Source organism: Carettochelys insculpta, chromosome 9, assembly GCF_033958435.1.
Source record: "Carettochelys insculpta isolate YL-2023 chromosome 9, ASM3395843v1, whole genome shotgun sequence".
In the NCBI taxonomy this organism is placed as follows: domain Eukaryota; kingdom Metazoa; phylum Chordata; order Testudines; family Carettochelyidae; genus Carettochelys; species Carettochelys insculpta.
Window position 1 is genome coordinate 58,733,169 of NC_134145.1, and position 23,930 is coordinate 58,757,098.

Here is a 23,930-nt window from a genome sequence, read left to right on the forward strand (position 1 = left end):
CACAACATCGAAATAGCACACGTCACGTCTACAGGCGCCGTGTGCTATTTCGACGTTGCAATCGACGTTAGGCGATGAGACGTCGAAATCGCTATTCCCATCCGAAGATGGGAATAGCGCCCTACTTCGACGTTCAACATCGAAGTAGGGCGTGTGTAGACAATCTGTGTCTTGCTACTTCAAAACAGCAGGGTCCTCCATGGCGGCCATCAGCTGAGGGGTTGAGAGACGCTCTGCCCAGTCCCTGCGGGGCTCTAGGGTCACCGCATACAGCAGCCCTTAGCCCAGGACTTCTGGCTGCTGCTGCTGCAGCTGGGGGTCCGTGCTGCAAGCACAGGGTCTGCAACCAGTTGTCGGCTCTGTGGACCTTGTGCTGTGCAGGGCAAGTGTGTCTGGGAGGGGCCCTTTAAGGGAACGGCTTGGGGCTTTGCTGGCCCCTTTTTTCGACCAGGAGCGCTTGTGTGTGTGTGTGTGTGGACGCTCTGCATTTCCTGCCGGGGTGGCTCCTTTCGATGCTCCCCGTCGCTGCTTCGACGTTGAACTTTGATGACACCAGCCCTGGAGGACGTGTAGACGATACGCATCAAAGTAGCCTATTTCGATGTCCTAACTTTGAAATAGGCTACTTCGACGTAGTGTGCTAGTGTAGACGTAGGCCAAAGGTTTTCTGAAAGTACACACTGCATCCACTGGATTACCCTTGTCCACATGTTTGTTGACCCTCCCAAAGAATACTAGTAGATTGGTGAGGCATGATTGACTCTTGATTTATTGAGGCCGTGTCGGCTCTTCTTCAAAGCATTGGGTTAAAGTTAGGCCTCTGTGTCTGTCATGGAGGCTGCAGAAGTCACAGATTCTGACTCTGGTGTGGACAATGTGGCTGACCCAAGGGGCACCCAGACAGCTTGGCACACAGCCAGCTATGCTGGTGGCCCAGAGATAGCCAGACTAGCTACTGTTAAAGTGGCTCTGCAGTAAGCTGTTCAAGTAGCCCTGCAGCTAGCTGCACGGGCTGCTGCTTGGGCAGTCCCATGCAACTGGCCTGTGGTCAGCCTGAGCCGTGGTCCGTGAGGTGGCAGAAGCAGCTGCAGCTGCATAGCCCTTGAAGCAGTCCTAGGGAATCTGAAGCAGCTGCATGTTGGCAGGTCCAGGCTCAGCTGGAGCAGCTAATGCTTGTTGGCTCCAGCAACTGGTGCCACTTGCCTCAGTGGTCCTGTCCCCAAAGCTATACTTTCCCCTGTCCTGTAGCTAAGACTGAGTCAGGGTATTTATGGTTTAAGTCATGGACAGATCACAGGCCATAAATTTTTGTATATTGCCCGTGATCTGCCTATCAGTTTTACTAAAAGTAACCATGATTAAATTGTAGCCTTACTGCTAATTCTCATCTTTATTATAGTTTCAACCAATTAGTCCAGTACTGAAGTTAGGCTTCTGGTCTGTAATTGCCAGGATTGCCTCTGGAGCCTTTTTTAAAGATTGTGGTCATATTAGCTATCCTCCAGTCATCTGGGCAAGAAGCTGGTTTAAATGACAGGTTACATGCTACAATTAGTAGTTCTGCAAATTCATAGCATAACTCTTAGGTGAATACTATCTGGTCCTGGTGCCTTGTTAGGGATTAATTTATCAGTTTGTTCTCTCTCAGTCTGGGACACTTCTCCAGATTTGTCACCTAGAAAGAATGAGTCAGGTGTGGGAATCTCCTTCACATCCTCTGAAATGAAAACCAGTGCAAAGCTTCTCCACAATTGCTGCATCTTCCTTGAGTGCTTCTTTGAGTACCAACTACCCGTTGGGCCCACTGGCTGGCAGATTTTCTGCTTGTGATGGACTTAGTTTCTGACTCTTCGGCTAATTGTTTTTCCATCTTGTTTTTCAGTCTGTTATCTCCTGTCTTAATTAGCCTTCCCCTGAACTCCCTCATACCCAGTGTTCCCTCTGGAGCTTTTGGGTGATATCAGTGGTAAAAGGAAGGTGGGCTGGTAGAGTTTATGTCTGACAATAACTGCTCTGAAAATATGGGATTCTTAGGGATCCTTTTTGGCTTTCCCCTGAAGCTCTGAAAAATGTTATATAAATTGACCCTTGTTGAAAGGTGCTTAATAATTGGCATACGAAGCTCATGGTCTATATCCTCCTCTGATAAAGATTCAATAGTAGATAGTGTAGTCAGTTCTCTTCTGTCTGAGAGCCTACCACTTATATCAAACAGACTACAGCACATTGACTGTTACTCTGAGAAGAAATAGGAATAATTAAAGCTAAGCTAGAGTTGACAAAAACAGATAAACAAAATAAATGTGGTGATGAGTGACCCCAGATATTTTTATTGTCTGTTCTTTTGCTAGTTGGCAAAACTTACTAATTCATAAAAGGTCTCCAAGTTACTATACAAACTAGAAAGCTCCTAACAGGGCAACAGCTGCACTTCCCAGCACCTTCTCACTTCAATCAGACATCTTTCACCAGAGCAAGAAGTTATGAACGTAACTTACCAGCTGCTCACACCATTCTGTTTACTCTGCCCTCTGCCATTTCAATGGACTCAGGTATGCTTTCTGACAACTTAGCTTGAGTCATTGCAAAGCACCGCCTTATACTGTTGAAACATTAGCTACATTCAGTGCTAGATACAGATATGTTTTAGTGGAGGGTGAAGTGATCTCTCTGGGGAGGTGGTAGGTCTGTATACAGAGTTTGTAACTGGCTCTGGGATTATTTAAACTGTTATACATGATACCTACCGTGGACATTGTGCCATTTTCTCATTATTAAGGGAAGGAAAGTCAAGTTCTTACCTGCTGGATGAGCAAAAGGTGCAGCTGGCAGCAGCCTGCTGCAAAATGGCTACACGAGGGCTGCAACTGCTCAGCTCTGCTCAATTTAAAGTGGCAGCTGCAGGAAAGGCAAGAAAGAACCTATAAGAGACCAAGCCAGCACCGGGGAAAAAGTTGCTTGGGGTCAGGACAGTGTTATGTTAAGAATAGAGATGATAGATTTCATGCAGCCCTGCCAACACAAGAGTGTGTTGCAGTGAGGGGCAGTTTGCCCCAGAGAACAGGCTGGGATGCAGCTTCCCTGGTTCCTCAGAAAGCCTGGGGGTCAAGACAGGGTAGAGTAAGAATCTGGCTTGAGCAGGAGCCAGATCCCAGTTCAGAGTCTGCCAATGCGAGAAATGAATGAGACAGAACCTTCCCTCCACACTGACAGGAAGCCTCTGAGGAAAAGGTTCCTGGCAGTTCAGAGGGTGAGAGGCAGAGGAAAGCCCACAGAAACCTCAGAGCCTGCTTTGAAAGCATCCTAGTGGCCGGGCCTGTCGGGGTTGCTGGTCACAGCGTATCCCAGGGCTGAGGAGCTGGTCTCCGAGGGTCAGATTGCTCAGCGCTCATCACCACCCATTCGAGGCAGCTTTCCGAAAGTGCTCAGCACCCAGCAGCTCCCAGATTCTCATCCGAGCTCTGAACCCCCAACCTCCCTAATGGGCCCTTTTGCAAATCCAGCCCCAAGAGACTCTAGAACACACTGTCCTGGGACCCCCTCTGCCACTTGCCAGCATCTGAAGTGACGCTGACCTGCAAGCCAGTGTTAAACACAAGCAACTTCTTAGAACCTCACTCGGGGGGTCGGGAAGGGGGTTTGCAGTCAAGAACTAAGCTGTAGCATATCCACTGAGTCCCAGCAAATCACAGCTCCTTCTCCCCGAGTGATAGACAGAAACATTAATGATCCCATATTGCTAAAAGGGCCCAAGGCTTTGGCTTCCATGGTGTATATCCATCCTTGTGGAGTGCACAGTCTTTGCTTGGTTCCTTGCATCTGTACAGACCAGCCCCAACGGGCCCCGTAGAAAGACTCGGCCCCAGGGGATGTGATGAATTTGAGCAGGGAAGAGCATTTTCAAGGCAGCTCGTGGTGGGAGTGTGGGGAATCGAGCTGGAGCCGTCGGGCGAGATATTGCAATACACGTTTCCAGGGCGTCAGGCAGAACATCGCTTCTTGGTTCAAACATTGGCGCCTTTGTGCGAAAGATTGTGAATTTATCACTTGTGAAGAGACATTAAAAATACACCCGGAGTTCTCTCATTGAGGGGGGGATTCTGTACACCACAGGCACAATGTCCCTTCTGGCACTGGGCGGGGGTGATAGGTGCTCAGCCAGGTGACCGCAGCCTCTGTTTTATGGGGAGTCCATTATTTGGTATCCCACCGAAAGCCGATTTGGAGCTAAGAAGCCAATGCCTGCATTGGACAAGGGGCTGTGACAAAGCATTTGATCAGACAGCTACGTCCCCACTCTTGAAACTAGAGCTATGTGGGTGAACGGCTGGGGGTTTGGCAGGGCCCCTCTGGGCCAATCCAGCTGGAGAGCTGCAGGTGAGGCTAGCAAGCAAGGGCCGTGCAGCTGATCATACACTGCGACAGAGCTGCATGAGACATCACCACCTGGAGCAGAACATTGTTGGCTGTGGCTCCTTCATATCCAGCATGTTCCTGCACTCTCGTATAACTCTCCTTCATGCCCTCAAGATGTGGGGGGGCAGTGGGTGCTCAAGCTCCACCGGCCCCAGCCCTGTTGCAGGGAAGGGTCAACTGGGGCTGCACTCAGGCAGCTCCCTTGTGAAAACAGTGACTCCTCACCCTTCTGAAGCCACTCGCTTGCTGACGGTCCAGGGGCACACAGTGTCAGAACACAGCCCCTGCACTCTTGGGGGCGAGGTGGGGATGTGGAAAATACTGGGATTTTGGAGCTTAACCCAACCAGTGAACGTTGCATTCAGGGAATGGAAGCTGGAAGCCTGATTCTGCCCCCTGTTTCTGTGCTTGGAGCCAGGCTGGAGTAGGGTCCAAGGCAGCTCTGTGCACTTGGTGTTTTGGGATTGTGCAGAGGCTGGCCTAGGCCCGGTGTAAGTTAGAGCAGCCCTGGGCTCTGCTTTCAGTGTCATCCGCTGGGCCACCTTTGGGAAGCAGAGAAAAACTGTGGAGTTGGGAACTCCTTAGAAGAGGTGGGGGTGGATGCAGCTATCAGCCTGAACAACCTAGGAACTCTGTGCCCGAGACGGGACAGACAATGGGGTCTGTACAGTCGGAGACACACAGTTTGGACTCTACCACGACTGGCTTACCCTCTCCCAACTAGAAGGTGTGAGATTTTCCACTCTTGTGCCCCCCAAAGATCCATGTACGAGAGCACTGATCCCCTCCCAAGGGAAGCGGCAGAGCTGGGATTCTCAAGCTAACCCTGCTCTGTTTTTGTCAGGACAGTAGTGAGGCAGCAGAAGGAGCAGGCCCCTGGGAGGAAGAGGTCACCAAGTGGTGGGGCGAGTGGAGCTCCTGGTCCACATGCTCCCGTACCTGTGGGGGAGGAGTGATGTCCCGGGAGAGGCACTGCTTGCAGCAAAGGTAAGCGATGGAGCAGCAGCAGCAAATGCTGGACCCATGGGTGCTTGTGAACCTTTGCCACAAAGGTGCCCTGCTCTCGGAGGCACCCAGTGGATGGGGAAGGGGACAACCCCCAGACAGAGAGTCTCTCCTTTCTGGGGGAGCCTTTCACATGCTCCGGACAGTTCCAAGCTGTGGAAACCAGAACTGTTGTTTCTGTGTTTGCCGGAAACCAAGATACTGGACGTGGCAGGAAGAATTGGGTATTTATGCATCCGGAACAGAGCTGCAGTCTGATCCCCTAGCCCACCTGCAAGCAAAAGTAGGCCATGTCTACACCTGAGTGTAAAGTCCATTGTAGATATGCAATTCCAGCTGCGGCAATTGTGCAGCTGGAATTGACTTGTCTGCAATTGACTTACCTGGTCTTCACTGATGTAGGTCGACGGGAGACCTCCCATTGACCTCCCTTATTCTTCACAAGATTGAAAGGTACGGGGTCAACTGTCGACCCCAGACAGTTCAATTGTGTGCATCCCCACTAGGGGTGCAAAACTGAACCCCGGAAGATCAACCCTGACTGGCTTAATCTACCGGGTAGCGTAGATGTACCTTCAGAGCCACTCTTACCAGCTGCGGGGAGGGATGACGCAAAATGCATCCCTCTCCCGCCTCCCCTCTCCCCTGTCTTGGCGAGCTGCTGCCTACAGGGTGGCGCAGTGGGATTAGCTCTGGACCTGAAATGCTTCTAATGCTGGTGCAGAGGCTGCCATGTTGGTTGCAACGGGGGACTGAGCAGAGATCCTCCTGAGCGAGAAGCACGAGCGTCTACGGCTGGAGGTGAAAGGCACTTGGAGCGGTCATAGACACATCCTCTATGATGCAGGCATAAAGAAGGATCCATGGGTTAGTTACAGCAGGCAACTGTGCTCTGCAGTCTGCATACAGATATTTTGGAGCATAAGCTTTCGTGGGCAAAGACCCGCTTCAAGCAGGGTGCAGCTCAGATTGGCCTACAGGAGAGATGCACGCATTTGTACGCCAGGGTGAGACTTAGGTGGCTGCTAGTCACATCCTCCCCTGTTTTTTGTGGTACTCAATCCCCCTCCATTCCTCTGCACCACAGCCACCAGTGGCATGTACCAGTGAACTCCCTCTGCTGTCTCTCAGCCGGCCTAGCTCATCCATGATGGAGGGACTGGAGCAAAAGCCCCTGCCTCTGCTGAATGGGGCCCTTGGAGAGGCAGCTGTTTAACCAGCTGCTCCCAACTCCCTGGATGCTAATGAGGGCGGGCGTCTGAGTGCACCAAGCACTCACTCGGCCTGCCCACCCCTGGTCCATTCTGTTGTGCATGAACGCACTTCTAAGCGGAGGAAGCCCAGGAACGGCCGCCTCCCTCTTTCCTTCCTTTGAAAGAGGAAGAAAAACCCTTCCTGTGGAACTCCTTGCCGGAGGAGGCTGTGAAGGCCAGGACTCTATTAGGGTTTAAAAAAGACCTCGATAAATTTTTGCAGGTTAGGTCCATAAATGGCTATTAGCCAGGGGTAAAGTATGGTGCCCTGGCCTTCAGTACAGGGGCAGGAGATGGATGGCAGGAGATAAATCACTTGATCATTGTCTTCTGTTCTCCTTCTCTGGGGCACCTGGCATTGGCCCCTGTCGGCAGACGGGATACTGGGCTGGATGGACCTTTGGTCTGACCCAGTATGGCCGTTGTTATGTTCTTTATGTGAGCTGCATAATTAGGGTCTGAATGTGCAGAGGTGCCTTCTGCATGATTCTCAAATCACCTCTGCCCCAGGAGCACAGACACTCCCGTCCTAGGAGAGAGAAAACAGGAAAGAGGGCCTGAGTGCCCCCAGCGTGTCCCCTGTGCCCTCCTAGCTGGGGCTCCGTGTCCTCCAGCCCTGATCCAAATTCCACTGAGACTTTCCATTGACCGAGTCCCCAGTCAGGGAATTTGCTGCAGAATCTACCGCCTCACTGTAGGGTTTTGCTCCAGTATTCAAGCTTGCAGTTAAAAGCAAAAAGATAGAAAGGTTTTCCTGGCTGCCAAGGAAACCTTCCAAGCACACAACATGGTGATAGCTGCCCATGTCTGCAGGCAGCCTGAAAAAAATGCATGTAACTAGAGGGCTATCAAGGTTTAATGACCTGCCATTGGTAACCCTGGAGATTGCAGCTGAAGGATAGGTATCCCTGTTGGCTTCTACCTCTCTCTCACAGAGCTGGAAAGGTCATCAAGGCCAGTCCCCTACAGTTACAGCAGGACCAATCATCATCCCTAACAGATTTTTTTTTTTTTTTATATGAAGTTTGTCCCAGATCCTTAAGTGGCCCCATCAAGGGCTGAACTTACAGGCCTGTGCTTGGGGGAGGGGTCAATGCTTAAACCCCTGAGCTGTCCTTCCCCTAGGGCAGGGCAGCCCAAACCTTTTGGTGTCACGCCTCTCTTTTGATTTTTGAGATGCCCTCACCCCCCCCACCTCTTCTTTCCCATCATCCAACCCCCCGGAACAAAAAATTCAGTTTGTAATTTTAAATAAACAAAAACGTGATATAAAAATATTATTTAAAATGAAAAATTAGCACTAATAGTTTTTCATGGCCCCTTGCGGGTGCCTGGTGCAGCTCCAGCAGCCTCAGCCCCGTGCCAGCCACCAGAGCTTCCCATATCAGCCATCCGCCTGCCTGAGTTCTGTGTTGCCAGAGCTGCCCGCCCAAGCCGACTGAGCCCCATGATGCTGGGGCCAGCTGCTTGCCACCCTGCCAGCCACCCAAGTCCCATGCTCCCAGGGCCAGCCACGAGGAGCCAGCTGCTGGTCCCAGCTGCCCACTCACCCGCCAGCCATCCAGGCCACGTGCTGCTGGGGCCAGCCGCCCGAGCCCTGCAAGCTGCTCATCTGAGCCCCACGAGCTGCTCGCCCAAGCCCCTCCACCAAATCCAGGCACCACCAACCCCCCACTCTTACCCCATCCCCCGAGCCAGGCACACCCAGCCCCTCATCTAACCCCATCCTCCTCCCCCCAAACCCACACGCATGCACCTTGGCAGGAGGCAGCTAGCTCCATGGGGGTCTTTGCCAGCTGCCTGCTTTTTATAGCGGCTGCGCCAGGTCGCCCAGGTAAAATGGCAGGGACTGAGAGCCAGAAGCAAGGGCCAGATCTTTCTTGGGAAGGTGGGGGGCTGGGTCACCTCACCCCCAGAATTTCTTCATGCCCCCCAGTTTGGGAAACCATGCTCAAGAAGGCAGACACAGCCCATGCACCAGCCTGCAGTCTGACAGAGAGACACAGAGTCCCCACTGCCCAAGAGAGTTCGCAAGTTGTACTAGATTCCCCAAACTGTCTCATCAGTCACCCTGCAAGGGCAGCGGGACAGAAAACAGCATAGCCCAGAGGAAGGTGGCAGCATCCTCATGCTCCCCTTCTGCCCACTCTAATATTCCCACTACCATCACTAAATGAGAGCATCCCACCCTAGAACTGGGACCACTGTAGGGCGACCATATCGCCCTGTCCCACATACGGGACAGGGAAATATGCAGGGAGCCAGGAAGGAGGCGGCAGCTGCCAATGATCCCCCAGAGCCCCAGGGAAGCAGCAGCTGCCGGCCCTCCCCCGAAGCCCTGGGGAAGTGACAGCCACCGGTGATCACCTGGAGCCCCAGGGAAGCAGCAGCTGGCCATCTTCCCCTGCTTCGCTGAGGCCCAGGGAAGTGCTGGGCTGGGGGGATGGCCCAAATACAGGCCAAACAGTCCCTTTTAAAAAATAAGTCAGAGCGCTTTTTGGCATCCCAAATACGGGACCGTCCCGCCCCATACGGGACAGATGGTCACCTCCGAGCATTGGAAATAGATTTTTACGGACTGTTACCCAGTCCGTGTTCGGCGGCCAGTGTTCCCTGTAGGCCGAGCGCTCGGGTGGCCACCCTGGGGAGACTGAAACGCCGCCTGGCTGGTTAGCAGAGCGCCCCCAGCCTCCCGCACCTGGCAGCGCGCGTTCTGTTAGTGGCGCACCTACCAAAGTGTACTCCGTGCGTGGATGGAAAGAGATGAGAGGGAACCCAGTGACCACCTGGATGCAAAACCAGCTGTTCTAATGCAACCTCGTCTCAAGTGACTGCCTGGCTTCTGATTCCCTGTGCTAAGCTACAGCCCAAGCAGCCTGTCTTACAGCTTCGGTGTGTTAGCATCTCATAATCCTCCAAACCACTGTTCACTCCTCCCGCAACAAGTTCTTCTCTGCCTTGCAGGCTCCACTCATCGCAGGGCACTAACAGCACCGTGTGTAGGGGCCAGGCCAAGCACTACCAGCTGTGCCAGCAACAGGTAAGAACCTCGCCCAAGGCTGCCCATTTACCCCTGTGGCACGGACATGGTCTCCGCCGGTGCCGATACTGCTGCTGTGCCCCTGCCCACCCGCCGGTTGCGCTCGAGATTTGGCACGGCAATGGCAGGCAGATTAAGAGACGATGACATGGACACAGGTCACCCCAGCATTGGGATCAGAGTGTGACCGAAGCTCTTTGCTGAGATCAGCAGCACTCTTGACTGGAGGCCGCTAGCCCTAGAGAAACACTAATGGGCAGTTTAGTAATATAGCCAGGAGAATACTTATTGGTTCCTTCCATCCAGAGATCTCAAAATGCTTTTCGAAGGAGGTCAGAATCAGTAGCCCCGTTTTACAGATGGGAAAACTGAGGCTCAGAGAAGGCAGAGACTTGCCCAAGGTCAGCCGGCAAAACAGTGGCAGAGCCAGGAACTGAATCCAGGTCTCCTGAGGCTCCGTTCCTCTCCCCTATCCACCAGGAGAGTCACAGAGGAGTAAGACTCCCACAGCAGCCATCAGCTGAGGATCGCAAAGTGCTTTACAGTTATCTCCATGTTACGGATGACACACATGACTTGATCATAGAATCACAGAACACTAGAACTGGAAGGGACCTCGAGTCCAGTCCCCTGTCCCCATGGTAGGACCACACACCCTCTAGACCATCGCCGACAGATGTCTGGCTAACCTGCTCTTAAATATCTCCAGTGATGGAGATTCCACAACCTCCCCAGGCAATTCATTCCAGTGTTTAACTACCCTGATAGGAAGTTTGCTTAATGTTCAATTTAAACCTCCCTTGCTGCAGTTTAAGCCCATTGCTCCTTGTCCTATCCTCAGAGGCCAAGGAGAACAATTTTTCTCCCCCGCCCATTGTAACGCTCTTTTGCCAGAGCTCCGAGCCAGGCAGTGGCGGAGGGGAACGGAGCAAGGAGTCCTGCCTCTCAGCCGCTGCTCTGTCTGCGACAGCCACTAGCCCCTTTTGTGACACACTGTCCACGTTTCTGCCCACAGCTTGGAGAGGAGCAGGGCCTGCAGGCTGCACTAACTCCCCTGGTGCTCTCTCGCATTGCTCTACCGGTGGATCTGCACTGCTCTGGGCCGAGAGAGGGGTTCAGTTCACGGCGAAGGTTTCCCTTTCTGTAACGGGCTGGTTTTGATGCGGGAGGCTGATGTTAGCTTTGCTCTCCCTGCAGCCTTGCCCAGCCAACACGGCCAGCTTCAAAGAACAGCAGTGCTCTACCTTCAATGCCAAGGCCTTTGGGAAGCACTATTACCACTGGACGCCTCTCTACCCAGGTTTGTCCATGGCTGACCAGCTCTGCTTGAGGGAGGGGAGAGGGGATGTACCTGGGGAACCTTGTCAAAGGAGATGGGAGAGGTTCCTATTACCGGGGACAGGGGGTGAGAGGTTTGCATGTCTCTGGTAGGTAGGTAGAGCCCTCAGCAGCCTGGCTGGTGAGTGCGTGACTGGCTTTGCCTCTCCAAACCTGGTGGGCGAGGGGCCCAAGTTAACAGGCAGGCTGCAGCTCAGCCCTTACACTGGCTCCATTTCCTGCCTCCTGGCTGGAGCAAATAGTAACAGTCTCTGGCTCAGGCCTTGCAAGCTGAGAGCTGAGCGTTTATGCCGTCTCAGGCTCTGGCCACCTGGTTGGGAGCTGACCAAAGGGTGGTGCCCCACGTGTGGGGTTGGGGTAGGCCGACTCAAGCCAGCACAGCTACACCAGCGCCCCAGGACATGACCATGGATCCCATCACGGGCCGAGCAGGGAAACGTGCAGTCACTGCCTTGTTTCTTGGCAGCACAACAGGACTAACGTCCTCTCTCCTCGCCTACTTCCCACCAGCTCCTGGAGATGCTGCTGAGCCGGGCTCTCCCTCGTGCGGTCAGGCTGCCCTTCCTCCACATTCTCCTCAGGCTTCTGCGTCACCTTCTCTTCCCACTGCCGGTCATGGGCTTGGCTGAGGGCTCAGCTCCCCCAGGGAGGAGGTCTGTCTCTGTCCAGGCCCAACGAGCTGCAGGGCCCTCGTTTTACACTTCCTGCCCCTGGCCGGCCCTCCTGCAGTGGGGCAGGGATAGCTGCACCAGGGTGCGTTAACTCCCTCAGCACTGGCAGGAGGCCGCTCTGCCGCGCCACAGGGCGGCTGAGGGAATTCTCCTGCTTGGCAGCTGTTTTCTGGGGTTCAGGCCTTTCTCTGTGCCCCTCTCGAGCGTCGGCCCTGCGTTCGCTTTGCCTGCCCTATCCCTGTTCGGAGCAGCGTCTCGCTTTGGTTGCTGCCTGAGTAGAAAGATGGAGGCCTCATGGTGCCTCTATTTCTAAGTGCCCAACATGAGACGCAACAAAGGGGTCTTGTTTTCAGAGAGTGGGAGCTCAGCACCTAGCTGCAGGTCCTGCTTAAGGTGTCTGCAGGGCAGCCCCAGAAATCACCCATCAGTTCTGGACATCTTGGCCGAGGTCCTTAGCTCCAGGCAAGACGCTGTGATAATTAGCAGGGGCGAAAGCTGCAGAAGCACAAGCCCGGGGGTCCTCCATGTGTCCAGCGATCGTGTGAGCATCCGCCCAGGCTGAGATGTGCGGTGGGATTTCCAGCTCCCTACTCATGCCGCCAGGTGATTTGACCTATGCTGCTGCTGGTTGTAGCGGTGAGTTTTATAAACTGGACACCACTCCACTTCCTAGCAGGGGGAGAGTCCTCCAGATCATTTCCCGTAAGCCACCAAAGGGCCTTGCAGCAGTGCTGACGCTGCCTTGCTACCAGCCAGGGGAGCTGTCAGCCAGTGACCTAAAGGAAAGGAGCTGGGTCTCACTGTCATCCTGTGCCCACCCTGCTCTGCCAGCTGCCACCTCACCTCTCTCCCTTTAGACGATTACACCAGTATCTCCAACAAGCCCTGTGACCTCCAGTGCATCACCAGGAGCGGAGAGAGGCAGCTGATGGCCCGAGCACAGGACGGCACATCCTGCAAAGACAGGATCTACCAGGGAGTCTGCATCAATGGCAAGTGTGAGGTGAGCACGGGGAGGAAGGGCCACGTACCCAGAGGCTGAAGCCTCGGCTTTACATTTTTGTCCTCAAGCACCACAAGTACTGGCAAAAAAGCTGTTAGAGGCTCCCTCTAAATGTCACTCTAATGCCTGTGTAGCATCATAGAATCCTAGGGCCGGAAGGGACCTCAGGAGGTCACTGAGTCCAGCCCCTGCCAAAAGTAGGATCAAGCCCAACTAAATCATCCCAGCCAGGACCATTTCAAGCCTGGACTTAAAAACCTCTAGGGATGGAGATTCCACCACCTCTCTAGGGAACCCATTCCAGTGCTTCACCACCCTGCTGGTGAAATAGTTTTTCCTAATATCCAACCTCCACCTCCTCCACTGTAACTTGAGACCATTGCTCTGTGTTCTGCTATCTCTCACTACTGAGAGCAGCCTCTCTCCATCCCCTTTAGAGCTCCCTTCAGGAAGTTGAAGGCTGCTATCAAATCACCCCTCAGTCTTCTCTTCTGCAAGCTAAATATGCCCAGATCTCTCAGTCTCTCCTCGCAGGTCACGTGCTCCAGCCCCCTCATCATTTTTGTTGCCCTTCCCTGGGCCCTCTCCAATGCACCCACACCCTTTCTATAGCAGGGGGCCCAGAACTGGATGCAATACTCCAGATGCAACCTCACCAGTGCCAAATGGAGCAGGCAGGTTTGGGCTGGGGAAATTGTACCTGCAGCCGTATACATTAGGTGGATTAATTTTCCCTTGGGCCTGGTTTGCTGGTATAGGATCACCAAGCAGCACACAAATCTTTAATCTGTCAGCAAAGACCCCTTTGCATTGCATTTATTTTTAAATTCTAATGGCTCCAAAGGACAGTGATTTGGCATTTCCACTGCTAGCTATGATGCCGCCTGGCAAGGATCTTGGCACGGTCACCCACAAACCCCCCGCAGCCTAGTCCTCAGGTCGGGCTCAGCAGCCCAGTCAATCAGGCCCCAGTGGCCTAGTCACTTACCTCACTCCCTGGGCCACTTCCCCTGTGACCCTGTGCACCTTCTGGGCTTCTGCCTCAGGGCCCGCTGTCCAGCAGGAGTCAGGCTGGAACCTTCCCCAAGCTCCCCTCATCCTGCCCAGCACTGCCCAATCAAAGGTGCTACCTCTCTCTGGGAGCTGGTCCTGCACCTTACCTAGCCAGGCCCCAACTCACCCAGATTCACTGGAGCAGCTCCTTATATGCAAGCCTGCTTCAGCAAGCTGTCCTCTGATTGGTTCCTCACAAGAGAACTTCAGTCATTGGCTGTTGGAGCTGCACAAGCTCCCTCCAGCCCACCTTAACCCTTTCCTTACAATAGTGGGGCCCTTGGCTTGTAAACTCCCACTCCCACCCCAGTAGAGAATCTCACCTACCGAGTAGGTCTGTGGGGGACACTCCTTGCTCCCGAGCTGGGTTGAAGCCCTCTCTAGTAATGCCATCATTTCTTTTATATTCCTTGCAGCCAGTTGGGTGTGATGGGAGCCTCTACTCATCACGGACGGTGGACAGATGCAGGGTGTGCGGAGGAGATGGCAGCACTTGTTACCGGGTGTCGGGCACCTTCCGAAAGGGGATCTCACAGTTAGGTACACCTGTTAAATGATGCCCATCAAAATAGTTCTCTTTGCTAACACCCAGACTAGGGCAGAGTCTGAACCTCCAAGCTGAAGAACCTGGGCACTCCCTGTCCTTTCTGTGCCCTTGTGAACCAAAATAACGTTATTTTGTCTCTTCAGTTTAATCAGTAGAGGAAATGGGTTTGGCTCGCTGGATGGTAAGTTGTGAGGTTTGCCTGCATCTCTATGATGCGAAGCAGCTGGGGATATATTTGTGTCGGCATATTGCCCATGCCACGTGATGTTAGGTGGTCAGCTCAGAGCAGAGGTAAAAGAGTGAGGATTGATTTTGCCCTTGGTTGTTCATCTTGTCCAAGGCGGGTCAAGAGTTTTGTAAATCTGCTGCTGTGCCATGTGACTGCAATCATTCTCCTGTACACTCCCAGCTGGGTGGCTGCAAAGGGGAGAAGTGTTCTCCGAAACAGTTCTCCCTCAGCCCTTACAACTTTCCGCACATAAACCTTCCATACTCCCACTCTTCTCCCCTCACCGAGGGAGGGGGTTGTTGAGTGGTAGAATAGCACTGTCAAGCACGGCTCACCAGAGACTACCCTTTGTAGGACATTCTGGGACACCTACTCACTCTACTTTATGGTAATTCTACAAGAGTCCAACACCCCCTAGTGGATACAGCTGTGTTGTAATTCCACCTACTTCTCTTCGCAGCTCTGGCAGGTCATTCTCTTTTTCTGTGGGAAGGGGAAGAAGCTGAACCAGGAGTGGTTTATATGTGACAGTTTTCTTCTCTTAGGTCCAACTGCCAGCTAAGAATTAACCCAATTCCAAAATGCCAGCTGTTGCTTTTAAAGGTGACCTGTGGAGGACTGGGTTGGTGCCTGTTTTTGGTGCGTTGGGATGGATAAAAAGACCTGAAACAGTTTTCAAAAGCAGGCCCTACCTTCTGGGTTTAAATATCAGGATTTTGATGTTTGGTCCTTGGTGGGTTCCTGGGGACCCTGAGGTTTACACAGTGAGTTTGCACATATAAACTGAAGGGGTGAGGTAGAACAAGGTGAGGGAGGTGATACCTTTTATTAGACCACCATCTGTTGATGAGAGTGACAAGCTTTGGAGCTTACTCAGAAGGCTTCTTCACGGAAACTTAATGAGGCCACGTCTACACTAGGGACCGTACAGCAGGACAACTGTACCAATGAAGCCCTTGCTGCTGTAAAATCACTCGTATTGCCACTCTGACGTATTAAACCACCCCCAGCAAGCAGCAGTAGCTCTCCTGCTTACAAAGCACTGTGCACACAAACACTTATGCTGGCAACGTTTATGTCAGTCTAGGGTGAGCATTTTTTCACATGCGCAAGCAACTACAGTTTTGCTGACGTGTGGTAGCGTAGGTTCAGTCAGAGACGAAAGGAGGGGGGTGTTACAGAGTTGAAATAAGCCATTGATCCATTGTTTTCATGGGGGCAGGCAGTTGATTTTTCACAAAAGTGCGTCGTAGACACCCAAGTTTAAAAGCCATTAACAACAAACCAAAGGAAGGGTCGGACACTGGGACTGGGGTACATCTACACCACCTGATAGATTAGCGCAGGCAGGGTTGATCTGCCGGGGTTTGATTTTTGCACGCCTAGTGGGGACGTGCAAAATCGAGGTATCTGGGGTCGGCGGTCAACCCTTGCACTCCTCAATCTCGCGAGGCTTAAGGGAGGTTAATGGGAGACTTTCTCCGATTGACCTCCCCCAGTCAGGATGGGCCGATAAGTCGGTCGTAGAGCAGTTGATTCCAGCTACGCAATCGCTGCAGCTGGAATTGTGTATTTACAATCGACTTTAAGCTCTAGTGCAGCCCTGGCCTAAAACTCTTCCCCACATGAGTGGTCACCTTGTATTGTTATTAGTCCTATTTAGACTGCACTAGCAAAGCTGTTGCTCCTGCCTGTACAATGAAACACATCCAGCCCGTCATCTAGTGATACATCATTTCACCAAGTCTCCAGTCACCAGAGCCTGCAGGGTAGAGAAGAGCCCACATTTCTAATGTCAAACGCATCCTGACAAAACCCTTCCAGGCCTGCTTTGCCCAGCATTAATACATCAGCTCGTGCATTTGCTTGCTTGTGTTCCTTTCCTTTTGCAAATCACTTTTCACCCTCCCTCAAGGGGAAAACAATCAGGTTGAGGGGGTTGATGGTGGATCTGCAGCTTGCTAGCTCAGATCCAAGTGTGGGCGGTAGTTGGGCCTCTCTCTTTTTGTATGTATGGCTCTAAAGGGTGGCATGATTCCCTCATGCACGCAAAGCCACTGTATGAGATACCTCCTTCCAGACCCCGCATTTGACGGTCAACTCTGGTGAACCCCTGAGGCCTGCAGCCGCTCTAACTCAACACATCAGGGAGTGATTATTTTTAGAAATGAAAAAGACGTCAATGTAGAACAGGGCAGCTAGGAAAAGGTCCCTTCTCCTTGTGCTAAAAGCGTAATTCGTCCCCATCCTCCTCCTGCGCACACAGAGTCAGCACGCTGCTTCTGGCTACCCCCCTTAGAACAAATTTTATATTGGGCCCCACTTTTTGTCCCTGCAATTAGCGGGGACTCTCCCCCCAATATAATCCAAACCGACGGAAATATCGATTATGTTCATCTTAAAAAAAACCCTTTCAGCACCAGTAAGAAAATACGTAGAATGTAAAAACTATTAATCAGTATATAAATGTGAATACACTTAGGTTGTGGCTACACTATATTCCCCTTTTGAAAGGGGAATGCAAATAAGGGAGATAGAAAATGTGAATGCAGCCCTGATTTACCAATCTCATGCTTCATTTGCATAATCTCCCGTGATCACATTTGCAGAAGAGACTTTTTCTAAAGCAAAAAACAGCCACATAGACAGCGTTCCTTTGGAAACAAACCCAGTTCCGGAAAGAGCCCTTCTTCCTGATGCAAAAGAGCAGAAGAGTTCTTTCAAAAACAGTTTTTTGTCAAAGGAAGCCCTGGCTACACAGCTGTTTTTGCTCCTGGAAAAGGCTCTTCTGAAAGCGTGATCGCGTGAGATTATGCAAATGAGATTTGTAAATCAGCGCTTCATTTGCATTTTCAAGCTCCCTCACTTGCAGACCCCTTTCGAAAGGGGAATGTAGTGTAGCTACAGCCACACATAAAACAGTAACAGATTTCAACCTTTTTAATGAGCTGGCTGAGCTTGAGTCCCAGCAGCTGATCGGGCTGTGCTCACCTTAGGAAATTTCATTTCCCCCCCCCCGCCCCACTTCACACTTTGCACACCCTAGTGTTAGAACATAACAAAAGTCCATTGGCCAATTACCAACTCACTAACAACTGATGGTTTAAAAAAATGTGCCAGGCTCACCAAAACTCATGCATTTGGCTTTAAAAATCCCAAGCTTAGGGACAAATAGTAGCTTTGGGATTCTTATTTACCGTCTGCTTTTTGAGGAGCTTGGGTGCACCAGGGTCGCATTTTGAAGCTTCCTCCAAAACTTACTTTTTCTTTAAGAATGAAGGCTGAAGTCATGCCCTCTCCACTTGACTCCAGCAGCTGGGGCTTTAAGAATGAAGGCTGAAGTCATGCCCTCTCCACTTGACTCCAGCAGCTGGGGCTTTAAGGACAACGATGTCATGAGACTCGCAACAAAACCAGGACAGCTGGCTGCACAGCATTCCCCGCCTAGGCTGCTCCAGCCTCACCAGAGGCTCCGAGTCTTTCCCCCACGTTGGGTTTCCCCACCCATTGTTTTGTTCCCACTTCCCAGGCTACGTGTTCATCACGAACATCCCGGCTGGCTCCACGGACATTCTCATCATTGAACGTCGGAAGACTGAGAACAGCCTGGGTAAGCTGCAGGCAGGCGTGGGGTGGAGAGAAGAAGTCAGGGCAGGGGCTGTGCTCCGGGGAATGGTGCAGAGAGGACTGGCCCTGACAGCAAAGGGAGATTGGAGAAGGAGCTGACGAGGAGCCTGCAGGAGGCCCAGTGCATATCTGTGGTCAGGTTGGAGTGGGGAAAGACAAACCAGAGCTAGGAAGGTCTTGGGAGGAGTTTTACATGGGCGTGAACCACTTTATACCTCAGAAATGGGCAGGGCTGGAAACAGGAATCCCCAGCGCCTTGGTGCGTTGACTTCTGCCCTGTTCTTCCAGACCCTGTTGGAAAAGAGAGGGATAGGCAACTGTGGGGAAAGGGCCAGCACACTGGGTTTCTTGGGGCGTCCACCTGACCTCCCTGACTCCCTCTGGCTGCACTGAGGGATTCCTCTGGAACCCACCCCACAATCCTTAACTGGGACCCCCTTGCAGGGGGTTCTGTAGGGAGTGAAAATACAGGAAGGCCTTTAGAAAATAAGGGCTGAACAAGACCACCTGTGAGCCTCTCTCGCTGGGAACCATCCATTCCTCTTTGGGATCCCACACTCCTTTGTGTTAGATCTTTGCTTTCTGGATGGTCTGGGGAGCAGCTGCTGGATTGTCCTTGGTGCTTTCAGAAAGCAAAGGGCTGGGAGAGCTAGCTGGAGCAAGGACCAGGGAGAATACCACCAGTCCTGCCTCTACTGTAATTCGCTTGACTAAAGCCGGGCTATCCCTGGACCCAAACAGCCCTGAATTTGCAGGGTGGGGGTTCGAAAGCCAGATCTGGGCCAGAATCGTGGATCTCTCCCTACTTTTAATTTCCTTCCTGCTTCCTCTCTAGAAGCAGGTGTTGTCCTCTGCTGGCCTGAGATGTGGTTAATCCTGGGCGACTTAGAATCATAGAGTCCTACGGCTGAAAGGGACCTCAGGAGGTCTTCGAGTCCAGCCCCCAATTATGAATTACAAGATTTTAAACAACTTGTAATATAGGGGTTGTCATCTCCCTCCCTTGCTGCCTGTGGGCAGCTGTGTAATTGCCAGTGCTGTTGCATGGGCTGCCGGTGGCCTCCCTTCCATTAAGTCTGCTTGGAGTTTAATCTCCTGTCCCTCAACTCTGTTTGCAGCACTGACGGATGAATCTGGGCGCTTCTTCTTTAACGGGAACTCAGCCATTGACCATCCCCAGAACTTCCGGGTGGCTGGCACAGTGTTCAAATACCGCCGCCCTTCCCACCAGCACGCCGATGGCCTGGAGTACCTCATTGCCCAAGGCCCCACCAATCAGTCTCTGAATGCCATGGTACGTAAGGCATTAAAGATCAGGGCGCTTCCCTTGCTGGCCACTTTTCCAAGCCCCATGAGCACAGGAGCCCTCAGATGAGGGAATTTTGAGCTTTCCCATGTTTAGGTGACCTGCCTTCCTCCCTGTAGTGGTGCCATCTGCGGGAAACTGGCCCTGCCATTCCTTGGCGATCCTGGCTGGCCATCATGAGGATACCATCTTCTTGGTGCTGCTCACAAAGCACTTATGCTCCATGCCTGTTTCAGGGCATGGGGCTCAGGTGTTTCCGCTCCAGTAGAATTGATACACACCAGTGAGCTCACAGGGTTTTTGTTTCCTCCTCAGTACTATAACTTCAATGGGAAAATGCCCCACATAACCTATGACTACACTGTGCCACACACGGCCTTGCCAGCTCTCCAAACAGCTCCCCCTGCCCTAGAAGCACCTCTCTACCGTCATCTACCAGACTCCAGCTCCAAACATCCCACCCCAGCCCCAGCAGACTCCAGGGCTGAGCATGATTCCAATGCTCCTTGGCGTTCTCTCTCACCGGATGATGTCAGCGACCGGTTACCACCTGGGGAAGGATATGGAGACCTGAGCGTCAATAGCCAGGACTTCTTCCAGAGAAATCCCACCGCTCAGGCCGGGCCCTGGGGTTGGGATCAGGGCGAAGAGGAGAAATTCAGCGTCCGGATCAGACAAGTCTACCCTGAGAACGGAGCAGGCGAGGAGGTGGAGGAGGCAGCGGCAGTAGGTGGAGAGACAGATTGGGGTTGGTGTCTTTTCTTGGCTGCGTCATGACTGGGTGACTGAGGTGCTCGTTAAGGGTGGGACTTGCAGAAGCACTCAGCACTGGGCCAGCTGTGCTTGCATCGCAGCCAGAGGGTGCTTTACCAGCTGGGTGGGTGGGGAGGTCACGTTTGCCTCTATGGGCTCATTAACGCCCCTGCCTTTTCCTTCAGCCCCCAGCTTAAATCAGATTGCCATCAGCACAGCCACGCCCCACAGCATGATGAGGCTCAAGCTGCCAGACAGTCGCAGTATTGGGGCATCCAGGCTCCGCTTCTTCAGGAGATTGTGTCACCGGGACCCACAAAACGCTGCCTTTTGCAGGGATCTGCAGCACCTGGCTTCCAAGCTGGGCTGGAAGAACTCGACTGGGAAGCTGTGGAGCGAGCTGGTGGCTGGATGGCCAGAAGGGCGGCAGATAGGGGCTGCCAATGCGAACTTGCTGGGGGAGAGCAAGAAGTCAGAGGCCCAGGCCAAGAGCCAGGAGGAGGCAGCTAACTACAGTGGGATTGCAAGTGTGCAGAACTTCCTGCTGAGTTCCAACTCAAGTCTCCACACTGGCCTGGGGAACAGCCACCAGGCAGAACCCCTTCAAGCCCCTGGCCCTGACAGGTAAGCTGCTTTTGTGCTCTCAAGGGAAGACAGGCTGCCAGTTATCCTGGGAGGACTGATTGTCCCATGTTCATGGAGGCTTGAAGGTTCTCCCCTTGGCTTTCTCCTCGCCCACTTCTTGGTCATTATGGTAAGGGGGCAGGTAGGACAAAGCCAGCTGCCTGTGACAGTCCATCTAAAACGCCCTGAACACAGTCCACAGTGCCTCTGCTACTTCAAAGGAGCTTGGTCCCCTTCTGCATGATCCCTCGTACACCAACGAGATCCACCAACCATGGGAGACTTTTCCATACTACACAGGAGCTTGCAGCAATAAGCAAAAGAACCAGAGCCGTGGGGGTCACTCTCCAGCCCCTGGAGTACCCAAGGGAGGGTTTCATTCTTCTGTCACTCACCCCAAAGTAAACTCGTTTCTGCTCCTCTCTCTGCAGCAATGAGTTTGAGGTGAGCCCCCCGGGCCACAAGGACATCAGCGTGGCCGACATGTACCGATGGAAGGTCTCTGCTTACGCTCCCTGCAGCTCCACATGCGCTTCAGGTAGGTTTGGTCTGCGAGGCCAAGTGGCTTCGCAGGATGGGGAATGAAATACAGAGCTTGTTCCTCTGAAGGTCTCAAAGTACAGTCCAGTCCAGCCCAGCAACTGGCAGCTGTTGCTGTTTGTAACTGGTTTGGCGGCCACTGTGCAATGACTTGGTGTCTTCAGACCAGTTCCTAGTGGAGAAGTGTCCATGTCCCAAAAGCCCCCACGCTCACTGCAGTAGTCCTCACCCCAGTGGGCCATCTCAGCCACTGCGACTGGCAAGTGAATTACCTTCCCCCTGTCTGGGTCAGGCTGAGGCACCAAGCTGCTGCCTGTGCTGGCCTTCACCTGTGGGTCAACAGAGGAATCTGTTCTCCAGGGCTAGCCAGTGACTTCCACCAGCCTTAAACCTCTTCAAATGCACCATGAATAAGGGCTAATGTTTACACACAGGCACACCTCCTGAGCCACAGCCAAAGGGGCCTGGGAGAGCCCTGCAGAGGAAAAACTGGGCATGTAACATATGTAGTCTTACGAGTCAGGTGGCTCCAGTTTCACTGAGGAGCTATGTAGTTGCCCTAGCTGGGAGATAAGTGCACGTTTCTATGGTTGGGCTGAGCCTCTTAAAACTCCCAATAAACGAACACGAAGGACCTGAGGCTGCTGGATGGGCAGGTTCAGACCTGGAAAGGGTGACATCCCTTGGTGTGTCTAGTGCCAAGCTGGGCTCCAACTCTTGGTTTCACAGTGGTGGGTGACTGGAGGGGCTGAAGTCTCGTTGGTGGAGGAGGGCAGATGGTACATTTGAGACCTGTTAGTCTGCAGAGGACTTCTTGACACCGCTGAAACTCCTGGAGAGTGGGGCCAAAGTTGTTGGACAGTAGGAGTTTGGGGCTTATTCCTGCTTCTCACTCCATCTCCCCGCCACACACATGTCCCTTCTGGCTCCCAGCACAGCAGGTTACTGTTTGCTGACAGTGAGAAGGTCAAACCAGGGAATTTAACCCAGGCAAGTTTGAGCTGGAATGATACCGGCAATAAAAGAGTTATGTCAAGCACACAGCATGTATGTTCGACATGAATAGATTAGAAACTACACATCCCCTTAAACGAGCCACTCTTTCACCAACTTACACAGATAGTTCCTGGGCTGGCCCCGCACCGTGCCTGCCTGGCCCGCAGGGAAGGCGTTTACCCATCAACAGACACCTTCTTTTCACCATGTCTGTCTGTCCACCCTGGGCTGGGTCTCATCTGCTCCACCAGAGCGAGGCCTTGGCTGCCTCGAAAGCCCTTTGGTGATTGCAGAGCACGACCGGCTTCTTTAGGGACTCGAATTAATGGATGGCCAGTAATTTACTTGGCTTGATCCTTATATCTGCTTTCCCCAAAGGAGCCACCTGTTTTAAAAACCTGCCCAGTGGGTGTATTATTACTAATTACACAATTAATATTTTTGGAAGGGGCTAGGAGAGATGGTACCCACGATCCTCCCACTTGCATTCACTCATCAGTTAGTCACCCTGGGGTTTTATGTGACCTTTCACTGTTTGGTTACAATGACCAAATCAGCTTGTGCTCCCTGCTGGACCTTCACCCACGGGAAATGTACTTTAAACGGGCTCATATGTACTGACCAGTAAGTCCAGTGCTGGTTGTACATGCAGGCCAGTCTGGCGTTGTTTGCTTCAGTTCACTTCGGCTTAGAGAGGACCTGCTCCCAGAATCTTGTTATTCAGACACATTGAAGTCATGGCAAATCACGCTTGCATCATTTACGCGGTATGAGCCAACAGGTCGCGCCTCACCCCCATGGCACCTCCTGCTGGTCATACTGGGAATTAGCTCATTCCACTGCTGAAGCGCCCCCTTCTGGCCAGCATCGCATCCACCATTATCTGTTCATTAATGGCTCCGTCAATGGCTCCTTGCGTGAGGACCTGCACCTCGCCCAGACTGTGGCACCCTTCCCTCAGGCTAGTGCCCCATGGCAGTGCTCCCGCACTCTGGGGTCCTCCCCACTTCAGGGAGCCCACAAATCCCTATACCCACCATGTGTCAGTGACCAGATGGCATCTAGCCCCTTACCTCAGGGGCAAACTTCTGTCTGAAATGGCCACTCACCAGTGGCAAGGGTGGGGTATGGACCTGCTGCCATCTCTCCTCCTGCAGCACTGGAACAGAAGTGTGCACTGCTCCTCCAGAAGCCCTTCATATAGGGCCTAGCCAAACCCTGATTGGCTGACTCTAGCCCTCTTCTGATTGGCTCCTGGGACAGCCTTCTCCCAGGGCAGTTTTTAACCCCTTTTATGTCTGCAGCAGGGTGACCGCCCTGCGACAACGCATCACGCCCAATCTGGCCCCATCCTGACAAACGTGAGCATCCAACGTGCGGGTGGGAGCTTTGGTGAAGTGAGCCTAAGAGCAGAGGAGATGACAAGAGGTGGAGAAAAAGCAGCCCGTCGCGAGCAAGGGCTCTTCATTTCATTCCCAGGCCTGGCTGGCTTTGGCACCTATAAACTATGCTGTGTCGTGTCTAGTTCT

The 23,930-nt window shown here is 52.8% G+C and overlaps 1 protein-coding gene across 6 annotated transcripts in view; it reads left to right on the forward strand.

The window, feature by feature from the left end:
• LOC142017614 (ADAMTS-like protein 2) overlaps nucleotides 1-23,930 on the forward strand; it is a 40,947-nt gene that overhangs the window by 6,218 nt on the left and 10,799 nt on the right. For 4 of the 6 annotated variants that reach the window (XR_012646560.1, XM_075002668.1, XM_075002669.1 and 1 more), the window contains exons 2-11: nucleotides 5,261-5,403; nucleotides 9,639-9,714; nucleotides 10,912-11,014; nucleotides 12,581-12,726; nucleotides 14,196-14,319; nucleotides 18,085-18,165; nucleotides 19,301-19,476; nucleotides 19,804-20,236; nucleotides 20,427-20,865; nucleotides 21,297-21,403. Coding sequence is in view for 5 of the 6 variants with exons in the window: in XM_075002668.1 (XP_074858769.1) it covers nucleotides 5,261-5,403; nucleotides 9,639-9,714; nucleotides 10,912-11,014; nucleotides 12,581-12,726; nucleotides 14,196-14,319; nucleotides 18,085-18,165; nucleotides 19,301-19,476; nucleotides 19,804-20,236; nucleotides 20,427-20,865; nucleotides 21,297-21,403 (1,828 nt within the window). In the remaining variant the exon portion in view is untranslated. Of the gene's footprint in view, nucleotides 1-5,260; nucleotides 5,404-9,638; nucleotides 9,715-10,911; nucleotides 11,015-12,265; nucleotides 12,327-12,580; nucleotides 12,727-14,195; nucleotides 14,320-18,084; nucleotides 18,166-19,300; nucleotides 19,477-19,803; nucleotides 20,237-20,426; nucleotides 20,866-21,296; nucleotides 21,404-23,930 lie in introns of those variants that run through there. The other 2 variants (XM_075002672.1, XM_075002671.1) reach the window with 2 other exon arrangements.